Source organism: Dasypus novemcinctus, chromosome 11 (genome assembly GCF_030445035.2).
Source record: "Dasypus novemcinctus isolate mDasNov1 chromosome 11, mDasNov1.1.hap2, whole genome shotgun sequence".
Lineage (NCBI taxonomy): Eukaryota > Metazoa > Chordata > Mammalia > Cingulata > Dasypodidae > Dasypus > Dasypus novemcinctus.
Genome location: NC_080683.1, coordinates 81,000,334 through 81,018,537, shown reverse-complemented (window position 1 = coordinate 81,018,537; position 18,204 = coordinate 81,000,334). Strand labels below are relative to the sequence as shown.

At 41.7% G+C, this 18,204-nt stretch overlaps 1 protein-coding gene across 1 annotated transcript in view; it reads left to right on the top strand.

Annotated features, from left to right (window-relative positions):
- PREP (prolyl endopeptidase) overlaps positions 1-18,204 on the top strand; it is a 109,811-nt gene that overhangs the window by 80,711 nt on the left and 10,896 nt on the right. The window contains exon 11 of the mRNA XM_004478734.3: positions 16,594-16,730. Coding sequence (XP_004478791.1) covers positions 16,594-16,730 — 137 coding nt within the window. The remainder of the gene's footprint in view (positions 1-16,593; positions 16,731-18,204) is intronic.

The window sequence follows — 18,204 nt, the reverse complement described above, 5'->3', positions numbered from 1 at the left end:
TCCTGTCCACCTAAACCTAAGATTGTCAGAAAACTTATTTTATGTTTCCTACGACTTTTACTTCTGTGGACTATCTAGTCTTTAGGAGTATTTTGGTCATTTAATGACCAAAGCTTTCAGGAAATAATTTTGCTCCCCCCTTTTAGAGAAAGTAAAAATTTTAAATATGTTTTTCTAGCCCATATTTATTGCATCGTTGCACTCCGATTCTGTGTTGCTGCTTAAAGATGGTGGGAACCTTTTAGAGAAGATGTTTAATAAAAATAACAACTCTACTAACCTGTAAATTTAATTGACCAATTCCTTATTATGTTTTATAAGAATTTGTGATCATTACTTTGGATATTTTTTTAAATTACTTTTTTCAGGCTTTGAAAACTTAAAATATTTCCCTTCTAAGTGGCTTTTGGCTTTTCTAATCATGCTTTCTAAAGCTGCCTCAATTTCATTCACTCGATTTCCTTTTCTTCTTTACCTTCCAATATTTTTATTGATTTGTGGAAAAGATTTGTGTTTTCTTAATTGCTTGTGTTTCTCGTAATGTCCTTTTTTTAAAATATATTTGTAATTTATTTTTAAAAGATAGTCTACATAAAATGCTACACAAAACACAAGGGATCCCCATATGCCCCACTCCCCACACCTCCCACCTTTCCCCACACTAACAGCTTTCATTAGTGTGGTGCATTTATTGCAATTGATGAACACATTTTGGAGCATTGCCACACAGCATGGATTATAGTTGACATTGTAGTTCACACTCTTTCCCACTCTATTCTGCAGGTCATGGCAGTATATATTATGTCCTGTATCTGTCTTTGCAGTGTCATTCAGGACAATTTCAAGTCATGAAAATGCCCCTTATTACACCTGTTTTTCCTCTCCCTGCCTTCAGCAACTCCAGTGGCCACTATCTCCACATCAATAATATAATTTCTTCCATTGCTAGAATCACAGTAAGTCTATAGTGGAATACTAGTAAGCACACTCTAGTCCATATTTTATTCCATGATGCTGAGGATTTTGGGATGGTGATGCCCACTCCACCTCTAATTGAAAAGGGGCTTCGATCCCATAGGGCAGATGGGTGGGACCCTCTTGCTTGCTGTTGTAGACTCTCTCAGTTCTTTGCTGTGGTGGTTATCCATCCTTACCTCCTTGTTAGTTGTCCTGGGTGAGTCCAATGAACTGGAGCTTAGGTGTTGCAGCTCCACTGAGGCTCAGGGCCCGGCTGGCTCATGGACAGCCCAGAGATTCAAGTCTATTGGACATACACCTGCCCCCTCCAGCAACAACTATAGGTAAAAATAAAAGGGAAAGAGGCATGTGTAGAGAAGCACAGCTGAGTTCAACTCCTAATATCTTTACACCCTGTGCTAATCTAAGTCAGGGGGCCCAAGGAGAGAAGCCAACAGTGCCAATGGATGCTTAAGATAGTGATTATTATACTGACAAATAATGGAATAAATAAAATTACATAAGTATATTTTAAAAATAAAATTTTCAAGTGAGAAATCACAGTGAGTATCTAGGTATGACTGGGTGAAAAGATTGCTTAAGTAAATAAAAGCAACTGTTTCAGCAACATTTATGAAGCTTGAATCAGGCCATGTGGACTATTCTGGGAATATAAGGAGGGATAGAGTTTGCCAGTGGAAACAGGGATCTAATCAAACCCTCAGTAGTTTGATTGGGGGGTGGGTAACTATTATTAAAGTGTACCACTGGCCTTATGGAATCCCAGAAGAGGGAAGGGCATCTAAGACTGAAAAAGAAGCCCTCCTGGAGAGGAGCTCAGTTTTACAGGGTAACCAGTTCTCCAGCATGGTAGAGGGAATAGCTGTACAAAGGCGGTGTGTACCAGCTGGCAGACAGGCAGGCAGCATGGCTGGAGCCAAAGCGGCAGGAGCTAAATCTGAAAAGGGAGACAGGTCCAGACCCAAATGCAGGGTGACTTTATCCCATATATACTGGGAATATACTGGGAAGCCATTGAAAGGGCCTGTGCAGGATGCACGTGGGGCCGCCTACCAGGCACTTAGAAATTAGGGTCAGTCGTGAAGGCTGGGATGGTGGTGGCTGAGGAGTCTGTGGGCTCAACTCACAAGTCCAATGTGTGTAGAGGGCAAAGAAGACCAGAGGGAATGCTGCCATTTAAAGGCTGGGCAGAGGAAGGAGAGCCAGGAAAGCTGCAGCATAGAAGCCAGGGGACAGGAGTTTCCGGGAGGATGGCGCAGGTGAGAGCCAGGTATTGCAGGGAAGTCGGAGATTGCAGGTTGGGCCCATTCGGAATTGGCCATGAGCATTTGACCATGAGAGATGCTGGTGAAAGTCAAGTACCAATGGAAGGCTGTGTGAGTGGATACAGTGAGGGGCACTGCTTCTCATGGAGGGAGGGGTCTCCTTACAACCCAAGGCTTTCTATGTTAAATACTAAATAGTAGAGGTACTCCACCAAATCCATGAAATCAGTGTTTTATACTCATTGTGCCGTTTCTAAAGATGGTTCTCTGCACACCCCTAATGCTTCATAAAATGTCACATATTTCCCTTCCACCATCCCATCTATCATCACTACAGCACAATGTTCTTTTCTATATATTCCATGAACATGATTCAATTATTCATCTTAAGCTTTTGTTTTTCTTAGCCTTGGTTTTTCACTACCTTAATGTCCTTTGCTCACTGGTGATAATAAAAAGGTATATACTTTTTTTATATACAAATACATATATATATATATATATATATATATATATATATGTATGTATGTATATTATTTTCCTGTTTAAAAATATTTTTAACAAACAACCAAAATCTATCATGATCTTTCTTGGGGCAAAACAAGGTGGTAGGAAATATTTAACGGACATCAGAAAAGAAAAAAAAATCATATATGGTTTCACTGATAAGATTTTTGCTACCGTTGTTCTACTGCACAAAGATACAGCAACATTTCACAGCCAAGTTTAGAATATAAATCAAAAAGAATTTCTTCTTGTACCTTCCCAGGAGGACTGCCTTCCTTTTCCACCCCTGGTGAGTTGCTTCCTGGTAGCTATTTGTGCTGTTGCCTCTAAGCCTCCAGCTCACTCCCTTCTAATTGCCCACCTCTTTGCCACCAGCCTTGGCCAGCAGGACTCCATTTCTTGCCCCACGTTTCCCTGTGGGAGTAGCGAGATGTCCTGTGGTGCTCAAGAGCGTCTTAATGATTGTTCTTTAAGCAACTTGTAATCATCTGTGAAGGGCTTCTTTCTTGTGTGTACTCACCTAGGTGATTTGCATATGGGTTGCTTGAGAGATTCTAAGTGGAAATGGATCAGAGTGCAATTGCAGCATGAGATTTGCCAGCAGAAACGGGCATGAATTTGTACCAGACGATTTTACTTCCAAATCCACCTTGCCCGTGTTCCAGTCATTCATTTTTCTGCAATAAAAATTGTTCTCTGTGCTTTCACTCCTCACAGTGTGGTTTATTTATTTATTTTCCATCTCGCTTTCCCCTTGGAGAGGTACAAATGAAAAACTGTAATTGGACAGTTGTTGCCACTTTCTGGTCCTTGAGCTTTTGTCAATACTGTCCTCAGCCCAGGGCTGTGCTCAGCTTTATGCAGTTCTGTTTAATGCTCCCACAGTGCTATGAACTGCTTTATTGCACAAGCCCAGCTCTCTTCTTTCCTTGCTAACATCTGTCTCTTTTTAATAGTTCACCCTTTTAAGGAGTGAATAACTACCAGCCACAAAATTTTGAAGCTGTACAGTTCTCTTCTGTTAACTAACATTCTGGCCAGAGTTTTCCTTTTCAGCATATTGGTTATTAATTTTATTTTTCTAGCACAATAAAATAAATACACAGTCTGCTGTAGTTTTGAGTTAATGAGGATTTAAAATGGATTTCAAGTATCGTAGTTAGGTTTTATTATGCAGGTGCAATCTCAGGCAGTAAATCACCATAACCAAACACTCAGAAAGCCGGCAAGCTTTCCTACCAGGGCCAAATTAATAGATTAATTTGCTAGACATAAGGAAAATATCAGCTGTTAAATATTTTTCATTAGTAATAAGTTGGACATTCATGACCTTAAAACGGTTATGCAATCTCTTTAGTGCTTCAACCAGAGTTAATTTTTATTTTATTATCCTTCACCTTACAAGTATTTTGAAGCCAGGTGCGATAGGCCACTCTATTTGCATAGAATTTTTAAAATGTAATGCCATTTAAAATAATCCTTCTTATATTGTTTGATTAAAGCAAAGGGTCCACTTTGAGAATTCATTTATGCATTTATCCAGCATATGTTTTCTAAGTGCCCACTGTCTTCCAGGCACCGGGCCAGCTACAGAGGTAAATAGACATGCAGCACTAGAAGGGAGATGGTGCCACAGAGGATTCCAGAGGGGACCCTGGAGGAGGGGACGTTTGAAGGATGAGTTAGATTTGGCCAGGGGATTTATTTGATCTCTTGTTTACAGGGGTTAAAAGCATAGGGTCTGGAGCCAGACAGAGTTCAAACCCTGACTCTATCATTTAGGAGATGGATAACTGGGACTAGTTACTTCACCTCTCTAGGTCAAAGTCACCCTAGCTAAAATGTGGGAATATTCATAATATAGAGCTCATATGCAGGACTCTGAAATGAGAGAATGTTTGTAAAGCCTTGTAGAAGAGTGCTTGGCATCTGGCAAGAGCTATTTAAGTGTTTTAAATAAATCAAGTAAAATAAATAATATGGATTCTGATCAAAGTAAGGACTAAGGAAAACTCTGTTGTGAAAAATAAAGAAAATAACTGGCAGGCATTCTAATATTTATTTTTAGATGTATAGACACTTTAGTCAATAATTAGCTGGGATAAGAATGTACTGTCACTAGGTTCTGTCTCTAGAGCCTTGGCTAAGTTCTTTTGCTTCCCATGTTTTCAAGTAAGGAAGAACTTTGTAATGATTAGAGAAGCTTCCAAATGAAATCACTTGTCATTTGTGCTGTCTTAAGTTTCTTTCTCCTTACTAGAAGCATTCACACAAGGAATGAACCTGCCTGAAAGTAGCTTTGGGATACTTGAATTGAGTAAGGGCAGAGAGGGCGTCAGACAAGTCAGTTCATAAGAGCCTGTGTGTGTGTGCATTTTATTTTGGTCATGCTAGGGTCTGTAAAGGTATGAGACCTTGAAAGCAGCACTCTGGACATAGTGAGAGCACAGTTATACTGGAGAGGACAGTTAGATTGGGAATGATTCACAAAGGTTAGAGCCAGCAAGTGAGGAGCTTTAATTGCTGGTTTAAGCCATGGACTTCATTTTGTAGAGAGTGGGGCTCCTTCGAGGGTGTTCAATAAGGGTGTAACCTAGATTATAAGAGAGATTTCAGGCAGATTAATCTGGTAAGATTGGGAGCAGGAGTCCTGCTGGCAGGCAAGGCCCCCATGCTGACGGTGTGCTGACTTCTAGATGGTCATGGGAGATCCCGACAGAGGCAGCAAGATGACTTTGAGCCTCGGGAACTGCAGCTCAGGCAGGCTGGTGTAAGTACTTGGGAATCAGAAAGAGAGCATTTATTCCATAACTCTATTCATTTAGTCTTTCAGTGGATGTTTATTGAATGCAAGCAGTGCAGAGCTCATCGCCACCTGGTAATGGATTCATCATGCTGTTCTCACGCAGAAGTGATACACATATGATGCATTCCATGTGCAGCCTAAATCCCACCATAGGGAGCCTCATTACAGGGCAGTTTCTGCCTCCAGCCTGAGGGCCCTTAAACAATGCCAGCTACAAAAACAGAAGCTGATTTCTCTGGCACCTCTGTATATAGGAGGCCCTTCCCTTCCATGAAGATATCTGGTTATGTGCCTGCTCTGACCACAAATAGATCAAAGCAGTAGAACTGAAGGCAGAATTGATGTTCTGCAATCAAGTAATGTTTATCTATCTTAACCCTTTCTGTTTTTGTACATCAAAATACTGACTGAGACTCTCTGAAATCCAGTTAAACTCCTCAGAATGCCAAAGCACAAGTTCCAGTTTCTTTCCATGTGTTTAGAGCCTTCCACTTTCTAAATCACTTTTTGTTTCCCATTTTGAGACTAGAAAGAGACATATTATTCCCAAGCAGAGATGTCTGAGCCTTAGAGGGCTGACGAATTTGTGCAGGTACTCTCCGCATAGCACTCAGCCCAGGCTTGGTACTCAACAAATGTACAGAACGAAAATAGGCTTTTTAACAGATTGACTTCCCTGTTGTTGAGGTGCCTGAAGAAGCTTTTAAATCGCGAATGTTAGGAAAATATCCAGCCGTCCTTTGAAAAGCAAACTAAAGCAGTCTGGAATAGAAATAGCCCTCTTGTATTTTCTGCCCAAAGGTGACTCTTAAGCCCCTCCCCACTCCCCCAAAGTTAAATGCCTGGAAAGAAAACAGGGTACAACCTTCTCATGTCAGGCGAGTATTTTTAACTGAAGCACAGCCAGAAATGTACAAGTACCTCCCTCAAAGTCCTGGGAAGTTCTTCATGTACTTGTTTTACAAGGTAATTGAGGCACAAAGGTTGCCTTCTGCCAAGTTTGTTGAGTAATTGAATGTCTTGTTCCTTTCTTGCATTGACCATGGAATTTCAGAGCAGTTCTGGGCCTTGTCAGATTCATTTGCTACACTTGGCACAGACCACACAAGTGGCCTCTGTCAGCTCTGATAAAAAGGAAAGTACAACACCCTTTTATGAACATTCTTCTCTAAACCTGCCAGGCTCTAAAATTAGGCAGGCTTTGCTATCGCCAGACATTCTTCTCCGTAGGGCTTACCCTTTGCAGTTTACCTCCGTCTTTGATACATGAGCATGGCGTGTTACTTGTGATAATGAGAGTCCTGGCATTTGCCTCAGATAGCACCAATCCGAACTAGATCGAATGTTTGCTGAAGATTGTTTGGGGGAGCTTAAATTGTTGCCTGTGTTTGAATGTCTTAGAATGGATTTTATTTCTAAGAGTATTCATCTCAAGAAAAAGTAATCATTTCAGTGGAGATAGCTGATCCTTTCATAACTAATGTTCGTTTGAAGAGCAGTAATGTTCCCTTGTTTTATTATATTTACTTGCTCCCCCTTTTTTCTTGAAAGGAAGATGTTTTTATTTTGTTTATTTGAAACCAGATTGACGTGTCTAGACTGCTAGACATGTACACAGGGCTGAAACACACTTCCAGAGTTAAACCTCTTTATATTTGGTGATGCCTCTTCAGAGTCATAGTTGATGATAGGGATGGGTCATTTCTGAAATTTTCAACTATGTAGTTCGTGTAATGTAAATCTTCTTGCCTCTGTTTTTCTCTAGTTTTATAATTTAAAGGATTCAGCTCAAGGATCCCTGAGCTCTTATCTGTTAAACATTCACTCGAATTTAGTTTTACATATGCAAATTTAGAGGCTGCAAAATTTAACTGCCTACTTAGAAAGTTGTGATTGCTTTCTTTATGATTCTCAAGCCGTTTTTGTTTCGCTTTATGAAATGAATTATATCCATTAAACTTTTTAAAAAGACTTCTGAAATTGAATTCTTTCTTACAATGGGATGGCAGGATGTAGTGTCATTTTTGTTGTTCTTTTAGTATCTGGTCCTCAAGATGGTAGCAGTGATGACTGCATGAAGAATCATTTTCCTAGGCAGACTTATTTTGCTTAAAAGAAAAAATTAACCCCTGTACTGCAGCATGGCTTCTGACATGCTACACGGAGAGTAAATAACACAGAGGAGCAAATTAGACCCAGCATCTCCAGCAAAATGATATTCCTTCCCTGATTTCTAAGACAGGTGATTATTGTCTTGGAAAAAAATTCGGTATTAAATCCATGCCACAGGTTCTAATATTTGCAAAAATTTACATCATTATACCCAATAAAGGTATTTTTGAGGAAGTAATGCCTTGAAATGAATTAGTTAGTGATGTAGTAGGAAAAAACTCTGAACTAGGGAGTTGGAAGACCTTCGTTGTGGTTCTGCCACAGCTGACTCTGTTACCGTGGCATGAAGCTGACCTTCCTAGACATGGGGTTTATCCACAAGAGGGGTTACATAAGGTCCTGGGGTACCATTGCCTTGTTGTATCTGAAACACTTTAAATTCCCAGAACTTGAGATTATCTTCTTAATTCCCCAGTACTGAGAAAGCACTGATGCCAGCGTTGTTTTGCCAGGTGGCACAATCTAGCTACTGCTCAGAAAATACCCCTCGCTGTCCTCTACCTAGAAACAGCCTGGGCTTCATAGACGGCTCTTCATAGACAGCTTCATGTTCTTGGTTTTAGTGTGGAGTGACGTTGTTAAACTGCTCCGAGTCTCCCACATGAAAAATTTACAGGATAGGAGGAGGTAAGGGAATGCAATTAAGAAAAGAAGCTTTCTTAGTTCAGTGTTTAACTCTGGTCACCCTGTGAATTGCTGTGTGATGAATACGGCTCTTAGATTGTTCTTTATTGTGTTCCTCTGGAAGGTTTACTGTCAGTATAGTGCTTCTTAAGAAATCTCATGGGAGCTTCCAAAGTGTGGTCGGTTGAATTACATACCCCAACAAACACATGTCCTTTGTCCTTGTCCATGTCCCTGGGAGTACCCTTGTAAATAGGACCTTTTGAAGATGTTTATAGATAGGATGCAGCATACTAAGCCGAGGTGGGACTTGAGGCGGATCCCTGGAGGCTTTGGAAAGAACCCAGAAGTCACAGAGGCGAGAAAGGAGAGGATTTTGCCATGGGACGAGAGGCCGTGATAAGCGAAGGAAACCCTAAGTTTGCTGGCAGTGGGCTCCGGAACACTACACACTTTGGAATGCATCACCTTGCTGATACCTTGATTTGGGGCTGCTTCTAGTCTGAAAACCGTGATCAGTAAATTCCTGTGGTATAAGCCCAGCCCAGTCTGTGGTATTTGCGATAGCAGATCTGGCAAACTAAGACACAAAGAAAGTCTGTCGCAGATTTTCTGGTGGTGCTTGTAGTCTGTTCAGGGGAGTCGTGTCCCGGGGCAGGCCAAGGGGTTAACATCTGCATCACAGGCTGCTTGTGGAACTGCATCTAGATCGGCATACGACCCATTTGCTCCACTGCTGACAGGAAGAGGAAAGACAGCGCCCCTCAGCCTCACAGGACAAGCCGTTCATCCTAGATGACAGACAGACTTTTTCTGCGACTCAAGTGGGTGCATGTTAGATCCCATGTGAGCACTTTGTTTTCTTGTCCATGAAGGATCCCAGAAAAGCTCTGGCCATCCCATTACAGGGCTGTGCCCCTAGTGGACATTCAGACAAAATAGATGTATATTGTCAGCTCACTCCCCTTTGGTTGAGGGGGAAGAAATGTCTATTTCTTTTTTAACTTGAACCTGAGTATTGTAATAGCAGTAATTAGTTGGATGATGGAAAAATAACACATGAATTTAAGCATTGGCAGTTGTCTGTTATCAAGCACTAACGATTTTTATATTATTGATATATATAAACTACATTATAATTTATATACATTACTAATAATAATTTAGCTTTAATGCTTCTACCACATGTACACATCAGTGTGTGAGAAGAGTTAGGGAGATCAGTTTGGAGGCTAGCGGGATAGAGAATAGGTTTTTCAATACAAAGGGCAGAGGGGAGACCTTGTTCTGAGAACTGAATGTGGGGTCCTTGGTACAAGATATGATTCTGAGGGTCTGCGGTCTGGTGGCTGAGGAAGGAGAAAGTATTGCTGCTAGCCAGGATAAGAGCTCCAAAGAGGAGCAAGTATACGGGGCTGTCCGGGGCCTGGTCGCTCGCAGATGCACGTGGGACCGTCTGTGTGAGAGCGTGGGCCTTCTGACTTGAAGTCACCTGAGGGGCTTTCCAGCCCAGCCCTTTCCACATACCCTTCAGGAAATAGGGGTCTGGTGTGTGGGTCTGCGAATGTGGTAGTGGGGTCTGTGACACAGAATAGTTCATTGGTGCTCTCCAGGATTGCAGAGCAGGGCTGTGCAGAGAGAAAAGAGAAGACGCAGTGTAGAAAATTGCAAAACGGTAGCCTTTGGCAGGAGAAAGAAGAGGATTCAGCAATGGATGGGTTAGGAAGGTTGAAAAGAATCAGGAATAAAAAAGAACCAAAGAAATATTGCACCCTGGAAACCATTGCCATAGAGGGATCGCAAAGGATGAGGCCTGGGAAGAAGCCAGTTTACAAGCGGCATTTCTGGGCAGTGGAGGAAAGAATAAATTCTTTATTAAATGGTGTTGAAAGAGTTAGCTGTTTCTGGGAAAATAGTTATTTCCCAGACTGTATGCAAGAATAAACTCTATTTGGATTAAAAATGTAAGTGTACAAATTCAAATTGAAATTATAAGCAAATAATTTTATAACTTTGGGAAGCCTTTTCTAAATAAAAGAGTAAACCAAAAGGGAAAAAAAATAGATACTTGGATGCATAAATATTAACAAGTTCTTCTGATACAAGATAACCACAAGAAAGTTAGAAGACAATGATAGAATTGGGAGGGGGTGGGTAGCAAAATATCATAGTAAAAGGATTAAAGTCTGTCTTGTTTACCAGGGCTGCCATGACAAGCACCACATATTGGTTGGTATAAACAACAGTAATTTATTGTCTTGTGGTTTTGGAAGCTAGAAGTCCCGCATAAGTGTAGCGCCAGGCTTCCCCAGAGGCGCGGCGTTGTGATGCTGGCACGGTATCTGCCTCTCTCTCAGGCAGTGTGTCTGTCCTCCGGTGTCTGCCTCTGCCCAGTCACCTGTCTCTTTGTAGGTCTCCTCTCCTTGCAAGGACTCCAGTCAGATGGATTAAAGTGCACCCTGATGCAGTTTGGCATCATCAGTTGCAAATGAGTCCTCACCACAGGACCAGGCTTAGGATTTGAATGTGTCTTTATTGGGGTGGGGAGGACTGAATCTACCACAAATACCCTTAAATGTAAGGAAAGTTTCTACAAACTAATCTGAGCAGAAAAGCACCACAGTAAGAGTAGGCACACTTTGTTCTCTGAGGAAGAAATATAAAATGACTAATAAATAGATGAAAAATGTTTGCCAATTTAAAAGCAAGACTTTGAGGTGGCGGTTTTTAACCAATTTAAAATCCGTTTTAATACTCACTGCCTGGTGAGAAATGGGCGCTGAAGTAAACATTGTCACTAGGAGCTTAAATCGATGCACTGATTTTTAGAGAGTTAGTCATACTCTATTGAATATTTAGATACACGTACACTTTGATCCAACAGTCTCATGTCTAAGAGTATATCCCACAGAAATCATAGCATGAGTACATAAAGGTTTGTCTACAAGGGATTTATTCCATCATTTTTTCAAATGTACTTTATATTTCTTTATCCCCACTCCCTCGCCCAGATGGTTCTCTTCTCTGTCTGCTCATTGTTAGCTCACCTTCTCCAGGAGGCACTGGGAACTGAACCCAGGACTCCCACATGAGAGGCGAGTGCCCAACAGCCTGAGCCACAACCTTCTCTGTAAGCTGCGGCATCTGCTCTTTGAGAAGAAGGTGGTGTCTAGCTTGTTTTGCAGCAAGGACAGCATCTAACTCACTGGTGGCAGGGCCAGTATATGCTCATCTTCTTCAGGAGGCACCAAGACCTGAACCCAGGCCATATCTGCTTTCATCATTTCTTTTTTAAGATTTATTATTATAATTTTTTATTTATCCCTCCTACCCCAGATGCTTCTTTTGTCTGTCTGCTCATTGTTTACTTACCTCCTCCAGGAGGCACCTGGAACGAACTCAGGACCTCCCACATGGGAGGCAAGTGCTCAGCAGCCTGAGCCTCATCTGCTCCCCACGGGCTGCAGTGTCTGCTGGCTTATTGCATCTGTTCCGTTAGGCATCCGCTCATTGCAGCAGTGCAGCATCTAGCTCGTTGCGGCATCTAGCTCCTTGTGGCAGTGGGGCGTCAAGTTTGTTGCAGTGGGTACAGCGTCTGCTCATCTTCTTTAAAAGGCACTGGGACCCAAACCTGGGACCTCCCGTGTGGTAGGTGGGTACCCGACTGGTTGAGCCACATCTACTTCCCCCTCCATCATTTTTATAACAGAAAAATGAAGAATAGTCTAAATATCCATCAACCAGAAAGTGGTTCAATAAATTTGTGAATGCCCACACAGTGAAACGCTAGAAAGCCCATTTTTTAATGAAGTAGATCTAGATATGTAACCTGGAAAAAACATTCCATGATATATAAATTCCAGGGAGAAGAAAAAAAGTTAGCATGATTCTATTTTTTGCTAGATAGTAATAATAACCTGTGTGTGTAAATGTTTATATATAAACAGGTATGTCTGAATAAACTTAGGAAGAAGTTGGGAAGGATATGTACCCCTGCAGTGTCGTGGTAGGGATGGGTTGGCAGGGCAAGGAGAACTACAAAAACATTTATTGAGCCATGTTAGGGACAGAGGAATGAACGAGGAAGGAAAGTGGTAAGTTCTGGGTGTAGGTTACTCTGGATAAGGGAGACAGAAATAGAGCTTGAGGGGCAGACAGGGAGATGCAAACACTGTGTTTCGTTTCGTTTCATTTTGTTTTGTTTTGTTTTGTTTTGTTTTGTTTTGTTTTGTTTTATAGTGGAAGTCTGGGTCTGTTTGTATGCCAGTGAAAGGGAGAGAATAAAAATACAACCACAAAAAGTTGTGAGAATTGTAAGAGTGTGGTAGTGGTAGAGCACTAAAGAGTGATTCAGGCTGAGTGGTTCTTTCTCTGCCAGTGAAGAGATGGAATGAAATTGACAAGACTTGGCCTATATGAGAGGATAAGTAAGGCCAGATACAAAGATGATGCAGAGGGTCACTGGTAAAGGAAAATGGGAAGTATTAGAAACAGGTACTCTGAAATTGACTTAGAAAAGAAAAAAAAAAAATGTGGAAGTATATGATCTTCAGAACCCAGCAAGTATTAATAATTTGTAATGAAGTGAGTTGGCACTTCATTAAAAAGAAAAAAGAGAGAGAGATATCCCAGGATAAACAAGTGAAAGAGGTGCTGAAAGAACAAATTGGGGTCAGAAGGAGAACATTCAGGGTTTTCGTAGAAGAGTTTTGAGCAGATAGCAGCCAAGGTGTGCTGGGCACTGACAGTACCTGTTGTTCTGTCTCTCAATAGACAGGAGAACAGTGAGTATCCGGGTCTTGCTCATCTTTGTATCTCCAGTGATTGGAGAAACACAACAAATATTTGAATGAATAAGGGGTGGTGTGGTGTGGAAATGAAGGTTCTGACGTTGAGGTATTCGAGCATGTGTAAGCTCAGGATGCTGGGCAGGTGAACAACTTGATTGTTAAAGTCATTGAGGACAATGCAGGATAACTTGGCAAAGGGAATTATAGTGTCCCTTGTTGATGTCATCAAGGTTTATGGGAAAATATTTGGTTTAGTTGATATAAATTGATGAGGAGGGGGGGAGTTATAAAAGCAGATGGTGTAACTAATTTTTGAGCCCAGATCCAACTGCATCAGAATGTATAGGACACTTGCTAAATCTGCATGTTTGAAGACTCCACCCCAAACCTGTGGAATCAGGTTCTCTGGGGACAAAGCCCGGGAAAGTGTGTTTTACTTGTCACAAGATGCTTAGGCCCCACCAATGAGGGTCTACCCTTCTACACCTAGCTGCTTCTCATAGCCTAGCAAATCCAGGTCAGTGAGGAAAGAAAGACCCCAAAGCCTCTGGAGGAGAAATTTTAGAGAAAGTGACTTCAAGAGGAAATGAGTTTCGATTAAGTCAAAGAAGTAGAAGGTGTGATGGATAACACCTGAGCTGTTTTGATGGACTAGTTCTAAAATGCCCACATGGATTCTGAGTGATTATCACAATGTTCAAGATACAATTTGTTATTTAAGAGAAGGGTTGAGATTTAATATCATATGCCATTCTGAAAATGGAAATAGTATAGAATATTGCCCCATGCCTTGTGCACTCCTGTGTGTGTATGTAGGTGTGTGTGGAGAGAGATTTGGTAAGATATATATACATACACATATGTAGTATGTATGTATGTTTATTTCAGGGCTGAAACGGCCTTCTTGTAAGGTGCTTCCTTGTCCACAGTAAACTCACCTTCCCAGTGCCCATTCATAGTGTTTTTTTAACATCAGAACCACACCAACCTAAAGCTTGGCTATATTTTTGCAACCAGGGACACACAGGGATCTTTGTGATTTTGATGGCATTCTCAGAGGGTGCCTTTGCCATGAGCCAGGTGAGAGTGCTCAGGTAGACTTGAAGGCCTCGCTAATCTTGCAATGGGCAGCCAGAAAAGCAGTGTCAGAAGAGGAAACTAAGTTGTCATGGAACAAGAGATAGGGCGGTTGAGGCACGATGGAGGTCTGAGGGTGAGCTTTGGGGGCACTGGAGGGCTCTCAGTGCAGGTGACCAGGTGAAGAGCTGGTACCTTGGAGGTAGAGCTGGGCTGAGGGGTTAGTGCCAGGGCAGGGATTGGAGAATAGGTGGGAAGTTGGGGGTTGGTTGGAGGGAATGCTGTTTTTCAAAGAGACGATTCAGTTAAGGTAGAAGTAATGTGCAGCACTTTGCCAGTTTGCTGCTTTGATGCTGTTGGCTCTGTGGTTACAGTGCTCAATTCTTTCCACCTCTGAGTTGAAGGCACTGCATTTTGGCTCATTTGTCCTAGCCACTTGAAACTCTTCCTTTCACTCTGCATTTTCTTGTACCCACCCACACAATTACACTCTAATAGCGGCTGCTATGTGGCATTAAGTAACTTTAAATAAAACTCTGCTAATTTTGAATTCTGCAGAGTATTTTCCACAATTCCTAAACTGCCAAATTTATGTCTCGGTGTTTCTCTCCAAAATCAGAAACAATTCTTTCTTATTCTACTATTTCTTGGCAAATTTCAAAAATTCACCAGACTCTTACAGGCATTTATTGTGGTTCCGTAATGCCTTTCTCCAAGTCTGCACTCCCACCATCTCCCTTCCCTGCTACCCACTATGTCCAAGGGCTTTGTGCAAACTTTCTACTAAAGAATGGCTACCTTAAAAAGCTTTGGATAGGAAAGCACCTCCGTTCTTGTCTGGAGTGCCCTGGGCGCCTCACATTTGGTACTCCTCACTTTTCTGCCTTCTTTGGCAGGGGAGGCCCTTTTTTGCCCCTCCCAAGTTTCAGAGTCTAGCTCTCCAGTATTCTCCAGGCTACCCATTCCTCCTGAGCCTCCTTGCAGAGTTCTCCCACGGGCCAGTTGCTTGATCCCTGATTTTCCAACATCATCTGCATCCAGGCCCCCTAGACAAACGCAGATGAGTACGTTTGGAGATGATCCAGGGGCACGTTTTGGGATCGGCTTTTGCCTTGCAGAACTTGGGAAGGGAAGTACAAGGACTTTAGAGACCACCTAATGCTTCACCCTTTTACAGTTCAGGCAGCTGAGGCCCAGAGATGTTAATGGACTTGGCCAAGGTTACATGGGAGCAAAAGGGCTCCTCTGCCACATCCTGCTGCCGCTGGGGAACAGAAAAATAAAAGATGGGGAAAGAAATGGAAGGTTACAGATATTGCTGCTCTTCATACCATGAAGGACTTTCAAGAGCAAGGAGCAGATGAAAAGGGCTATGCTAGAGGAAAAACTGTGGATATAACATTAGCTCCAGAGCACAGTGAGCGTAGAGGCTTATGCCCTTGACTGGAACGTGGGAGGTCAGCAGGATGTTCTAGCTGTCACTTGGGGCAAAGGCGCCATGTTTGCCCAAAGAGAAAGCTGTTTACAGCTTTTCTGTCCGAAAGAGGCCATTATCAGCTTTTTGTGACTTATCACTTATTCTATGGCTTATCACTTGAATAGCCTTTAATGGCCTCTTCCTTATCCTCTTATTCCTTTTATCCAAAAATTGATGAAAATGGAATTGTTGACTGTGAACTTGCCTAAGGTTATCGGGATTCAGGGGGTTTGATAAGCCTTAATTATCAATACTGGAGAATATGTCTTTGTTTAACCAGGAATATATAATTTCCATGTTGTTCCTGATTTGCTTCCGGAGCAAATATAAGATTGGTTGTTATTAACATTTGTTTAATAGCTGAACATAGAAAAAAGGAAAATATATTGAGTGTTTTATAATTTAGATAGGAAAATTTAATGTGTAATTTATTTTCTAGGGGGGGGGGGAAATCTTCCTAGATGGAATCACTTGGCAGGATGGCCAAATCTGACCTTTTCTGGTGCTGGGAGGAATGGTTGGGAGCAGAGAACTCTTCCAGAAGAGCCTGCTCTCTTCTGTTTGCCTCAGGTCTGTTATTTCATCCTTGAAATGAAGAACTGAGACCAAGGGAGAATAAATGGCTTGCCCATGGTCAGTTATATAGATAGATATGAAATAAAACTGCAAATTCCCGTCTCCCTGTTTTTAGCCCCATGCTCTTTTCACTACTCCACAGTAGCTTCATAAATACTGAAAGATGCTTCATGGTAAAGTAACAGTGTTGTAGTACTAAGCTTTTGATGTGCTGCTCAGCCTCTTGAAGAGAGAATTTGCTGCCTTTCTGTTTTTCCTATTTAAAAGCATACAGGTGTTTACTATGTAAGGCACAATTTATTCTGCTCTCTTTTGTTCTAGATTTTCTACCCTAGCAAGGATGGAACAAAAATTCCAATGTTCATCGTGCATAAAAAAGGCATAAAATTGGATGCCTCTCATCCTGCTTTCTTATATGGCTACGGTGGCTTCAACATATCTATTACACCCAACTACAGGTAAGCATGACACACTCTTGGAATCTCAGCATGTATTTGCTCTTCTCCACGTAGTCAAACCAGACTGATCTCCTAAATCAGATTTTTCTAACATGGCTAACTGTATATCTTGCTTGTTTGCATGGAGGGCCAGGATTCTGGGTTTAAGTACCTGCATTTTTGGTCAGGAATTGTGACGTGATTGCAAGCTAATCTGGTTTTTAAAAAGTCCACAGCAGAATGGGTTGTGTGAGAACTTGATACTGAAGCAAGGGCTACCTGGCAATAGAAGCTCAGTACTGTTGAGATCTTGAAGATGGGAAGCTCCCATTTTCCATGTTTGTCATTTGCTGCCACCCCAATTTCCTCAGCATTGTTTACAGAGAGAATGGATTTTCAGCTAATGATTATATTTTTCACCAGCACAGAGTCTTAAAAACAGACTGTCTCAGCATTTAGCAGCCATCAACGTATTTTCTCTTTAGTCTTACTTCTTCCATTTTAAACTGTTCTGTGTTCATTGTTTCTGTGATTATTCCCAGGTAACCTAAGATCTGACAGTTAACATGTATACATTTGCTATTGTTTGTGTAAATATCTTTTGTCAGTTATTTGAAAACTTGCTTTTAATATCCAGTTGTTTGTGTAAAATGGAATTTGCTTAGGGTATGTTTAGTAAAAGCAAGGAGTTAAATGCCAGCAAGACCAGCTTGGAGCTGACTTCTAAACAGAGCGTCCTTGTGAAATCAGATACACAGTCATCCAGCATCTTTCCTATTTAGGAAGAGATTCATGGACTGGTGACCCCCAAGACATAATTACAGGGGAGATTCAACCAGCTGTCCCAAACGTGAATACAGGAAACCTGTAACTCTGTTTTAGGCCCTTGATATCTGTAGAGCACCTGCTAGTAATTTGGGGTTTAATGAAGTATGAAACATGGTCCCTGCCCTCAAAGGGTTTATAGCCTTGAACATCCATCTAAACAGTTTGATTTTACCCATTTGTTAACAAGGAGCTGATGAAGACTTTTGTGTCAAATCATCATGTAGAACAATATTTTCAAAAGATTGTGTGGCGTCATCACGTGAATATGACAGAGAGGAACTAGTGAGGGCAGTATTGTCATGGTCGCCATTCATTCATTCCACAATGGCAGTGCCATTCTGCGTTCTCTTCCAGACATGGCCCAAAGGCTGGTGAGGAGACAGCAGCCCACATGGAGGCTTCTCATCTCTTTCCAGAGGGTTTCCCAGGCAATGAGATTTGCTATTTGATTAGTACAGCCATGTCTGTGTGTCAAGACCGTATACCATATGTATCCTCTGAGATTACTAAACTAAAAATTGCAAGCCAATAAATGTTTAATTAGATTACCCTAATCCTTACAACAAAAAATAGGTGTCATTGTTTGCCCCTCTTTATTTGCCCAGAGTGGTGCAATTGACAAGGTTCTGCTTCAAGTCATGCCTGAGTATGAGGCCAGTGGACCCAT